The 4,672-nt window shown below is 36.0% G+C and overlaps 1 protein-coding gene across 1 annotated transcript in view; it reads right to left on the bottom strand.

Annotated features, from left to right (window-relative positions):
- vsig8a (V-set and immunoglobulin domain containing 8a) overlaps positions 1-3,348 on the bottom strand; it is a 20,214-nt gene extending 16,866 nt beyond the window's left edge. Inside the window, exon 1 of the mRNA XM_042214225.1 lies at positions 3,048-3,348. Coding sequence (XP_042070159.1) covers positions 3,048-3,150 — 103 coding nt within the window. The 5' untranslated portion in view covers positions 3,151-3,348. The remainder of the gene's footprint in view (positions 1-3,047) is intronic.
- Between the last annotated feature and the right edge of the window lie 1,324 nt (positions 3,349-4,672).

Genomic DNA, 4,672 nt, shown 5'->3' with positions numbered 1-4,672 from the left:
CAACAAAAAACGCAAAACAATCAAACAAAAACAAAAGAGGACAAGAAGCACTATGTTTTTAATCATTTTCATCATGGAGGCGTCTTAAATCATCAGATAAGTCAGAGATCAAAGAGTCTGTAAAGACATCTTAGTTTCAGATCAATCATGCTCCCGTCAGACACCCAAACAGCATTGTTTCAAAACATTAACAGCAACAATAACTGACAGGTTGCACCATCTATTTCTACTCTAACATTTGATGTACACTGTATGGAAAATGTATCACACATCTGCAACATATTTCTCAAATTAATATCCTGCTCTCATTCTCCTACTTCATCAAGAGGCAATGGCATGAGAAGCAGACATTTTCTGGAATATCTGCAACTCAAATCATCCATCCAGTCAAAACTTAATTTTGCAGTTATCGTCCCGGATCTTGCTTCTGCATCTTGAGAACTAATAAACATCTGTTCCTCAAAAAAACACAAAAAAACCCTAAAAACTAAATGAGAACTGAGCTTCATCATCATCATCATCATCAGGTGCCAACTTGTGGAATCAAACACCAAGTACTTCACAGAACTCACTTGAAAAAAAAAAAAGGTTAAATCTAGATTCATATCAGAAATATTACCATATTGTGTACAAAATATGCTAGTTAGCTCTGATCACCCTACTTCATTCTGTGCAGCAGCTACACAACTTTGGAAAGACACCGGGTCACTCTCTGTCTTTCAAGGCTGCCACTACTCCCCATCCCTCCACCTGCCCAAGAGACATATTAACAATTTTAACAGGGAAAAAAAACAATGCAGAATATCTATAATATCTATATTTGACAATCTAGAACAAAACTTACATACTACATCCTCTATCCATCTCCTGTGGAATCTTTGCAACAAACCCTATTCTTAGTAATATCTACATTCCCAAAGGTTTACATAGATATGTTTACATATTCTTATTATTTTATCATCTCGTGTATAAACTGTATTTGATTGATTTCTCATCAGAGCCTCCTCCATGTCTATTGTTTTGCAATAAATAAAGAATTAAGAAATTTCGGCTAGCTGTTTAATTACAGCCGTGCCAGTTGTAAGTAAAAATAAATTAATTACACACATACTGATTCTAATCTAATCCTTATTTTTGTTGTCAGTGATAAATATCCTATTTTCACACTTACTGGGCCACAGTTTACAGTCTCCACATCTAATGATTCAGGATATTTTGTTAAAGGAAGGCTGAGTACGAAAACATAATTGTTTTAGCCAAATATCACAAAGGGATATGAAAAGCACTTGGACAAATTAAATTAAGAAATATTTAAGACTGGTTACATTTTTTTTTAAAAGCAGCCCTCCAGAAGAAAAATGAGATTCAGAGAATAAGTAACTCTATGCTGTTCTTGGCAAAACTAATCTCAAAGAGCTTTGCATCATTGTATTGGCTCTGTCACAAGGCCAGCATTTTCAAGCTCAACAAGAAAAACTGGCTTTTGTGGTATGCAAACATTTTGAATTAGCTGCAAAAGGTGAAAACAAACAAACAAACAAAAACCCGCAAAAAACAACAACACCTTTTTCTAGATAAAATCCCAAAAATTTATCTGTGATTTTATCTAGAATCTGTAGTCTATTTATGTTTGTTTCCTGGCAACTTAAATGGACTTTGCTTTTAATCATAGTCCACAAATATTCAATAGGGTTAAGGTCGGGGCTGTTCCAAAGCTGTTCCAGACGCTTGATTTCAGCCTGCTTTATCCATTTCAAAATCAGTTTTGATGTGTGTGTGGGAACATTGTCATGCTTCTGTCGAAGTTTCAATCATCTGTTGATTTGAGTTGAAGAATCTGAAGATGGTTATTTTTCATTACTCTATCCCCTTTCTGTATTGTATGGCACTGGCAGCAAAACAGCCCAAGAGCATGATGCAGCATGCTTGACAGCTGGTATAGTGTTTTTAGGTTTAAAAGCCCCACCTTTACTCCTTCAAACACACCTTATCATTCTGGCCAAATGACAGTGGCGTTCCAGCAGCTTCCAGTTCATGCTGCGTCACCCCTGGATGACACACTTGTATACCTCGTACTTATGTACAATTGTTTGAACTGATGATCCTGGAATCTGTAATTGTTTAGAAATGTCTCCAAGAGACCTTCCAAATTTCTGTAAATTCAGATCTTAATTGAGTTCCTTGGACTTTCTCATAATTCATGATATTTGTCAGTCCAATGAGTGATGCCAAACATGTTTTATGTAGGCAAAGAGAAACCACCAGTCATTGTCAATAATGATCACTACTGAGAAGTTAGTAGGGCTTGGCCTTGCTAGTTAAAGTACACTTTAGAGCCTTCAGCACCACTTAATAAAAGATTTATGTGAATGTATGAATATATTTGACCCTGTATGTGTACGTTTGACCCTGTGTGGGCTACAGAAATCCCCCCCCCCACACACACACAAATTCTTAAAGGTGCATGCTATATAATCATTACAACCCAGAAATAGAAGAGTTCAAATAAATCATTAAAAAGCCAAAACAAATTACCATGATATTCATACCCATAATGAGTGTATGTGAACTTCTGACCACAAGTGTAAGTGCTTAGTGGGAAAAAGTACATAAACATAAACTACATTTCAGATAATTCTGTTTGTCTATAGTAAAATAAAATAAACTTTAAATATACTTCTCAGTCAAAATAAGAAGAGCTGCCCAGTATAAGAGCCGCACCCTAAAAAAGGAAAAACACACACGCACACAACCGTTGCACATATGTGAGTCCCAGGAACATTAGGGAGTCAACAATCATCTCCAAACGTAATCTCTGATTGGACAGCCCGGGCGCCATGGTAACATGGAAAACTAACACCACTGAGCTCTATGTCTCAGCAGACTTCAATAGAGAATAGATGTGAAGGTCTCAATTACTGTCCATAAAAATATGCCTTACTTAATGTTAGTTTTTTCTAAAACAGTATTATGCAGTAGATAAATACACCATATTTACCATTTATACATGCATAGGTAGATTCATGTAATTCAGTCTGTGTACTTACCTGGGCTCAAGAAAACTGCAGCCCATAACAAGAACACAGAGAGCCAGGGCGGGCAGCTGAGGTAAAATCCTGTTCTCAACTGAGAGCGGCTTAGTTTAAACATACTGTTCCTTTTTAAAATAGTCGCTAGTAGCTGGTCAAAATAATGAGTACAGTGTCCTCAAATATATAGTTTATACGTCACATGTAAAAAATAAATAAATTAAGTATTCATATAGATACTTTATACTGATATTACCTGAATGGAGGTGCTACACACACACATCTATCTGTGGAATACAAAGGAACAACAGCAGTGTGATACCTGTTGCTCTTGCTTTAATGTGAGCTCCTCCTGTAGCCCTTTCTTATTACCATAAAGCTTTCTGATTGGATAGTGACCACTTTAACAAAAGGTTACCTTGATATTGCTATTCAGCTGTTAATATTGCTTTCAACACCCTCCATTCTTCCTTTTGTAATCACAAGTTAATGAATACAAATTATGTACAATTTTAGAAAACCAATCAAAATGTGCTTGAGGAAATCAGTGTCCAGGCAGCTGAATAACAATGCAATACAATCTCTCTGTAAACAAGGGAAACTGAAGGAGCAAACAATGGCTGGGAAACTCAGGGTGCTAATTTGAAGAGAGCTGAACTCCACTGAAAGCAAATCACCTGCCACAAATTGCTGCTTTGTCTACAATAAGCTTTGTGTGTTTTTTGTCCAAGTTGTCTGTCTCTGTTCACTCTCCTATTACCCATTAAAATGTGTTTTTATTGATTTTTTTGGTTTGTTTTTATACCCCCCCACCTCACCACCACCACCCAAAAAAAGAACTTCCTGGAAACACACAATTACTGTACACCTTATTTATTGTATACAGTACCTAAACACCTACCATTTGTCAAATGTCCATGGTTTCAAATGAAAAGCTATTAAAAAAAGAGTACATGACGTCTAAAGTGATGAAAAACTGTTTTTTATTATTTGCTTTCTTTTTTCTTTCCTTAAAAAAAACCCTGCAAAGCTCACGTGTCTGCTACAAGAAAAGGTGGGATACTCTTCAGCAGACACATGAAGAAAACACATTAGAGGCAGAGGATAAAGTGCTTTATGTGAACTGTACTATACCCTCGAAGGACCTGGCGTCCACATATGTGGACATCACATTTTGGGTTGTCTAGACCAAAATATTAAATGTTGCTTTACAACATTTTTGCCCTGATATCCACTTACGAGCACATTATACTGCTACTGTTCTGTCAAAATTTAAAATCAATGTCCACATATGTGGATCTCATTTTTCTCAGAAACAAAAATGAGGTAAAAAAAAAAAAATAAATCAGGCAATTCTTTGTTTTTACATTCATCAGGTCCCAATCAGCCCAAATAGCAAAGAGAAATTACAAATACATGCCATGAAAGAGTTCAGGTCTTAGGGGGACACATAGATAACATTTCTTTAAAATGTATATATGATTTTCTTTCAGCTATTTTAAATGCTCTGTGCCTGTTTTAAAAAGTCATTTTATCCATGGTCACTATTCGATAAAGCACACTATGAGAAAAAGCATCTAAAGCTCAGCTTACCTTCTCTTTGACCTTGCACACCCACTCATTTCAAACTTTGAAAATGCACT

This window comes from Haplochromis burtoni, unplaced genomic scaffold, assembly GCF_018398535.1.
Source record: "Haplochromis burtoni strain Fernald_Lab_line unplaced genomic scaffold, NCSU_Asbu1 Contig_533, whole genome shotgun sequence".
Lineage (NCBI taxonomy): Eukaryota > Metazoa > Chordata > Actinopteri > Cichliformes > Cichlidae > Haplochromis > Haplochromis burtoni.
Note: the sequence above shows the minus strand (reverse complement) of the source record. Positions and strands in the feature narration are given on the sequence as shown.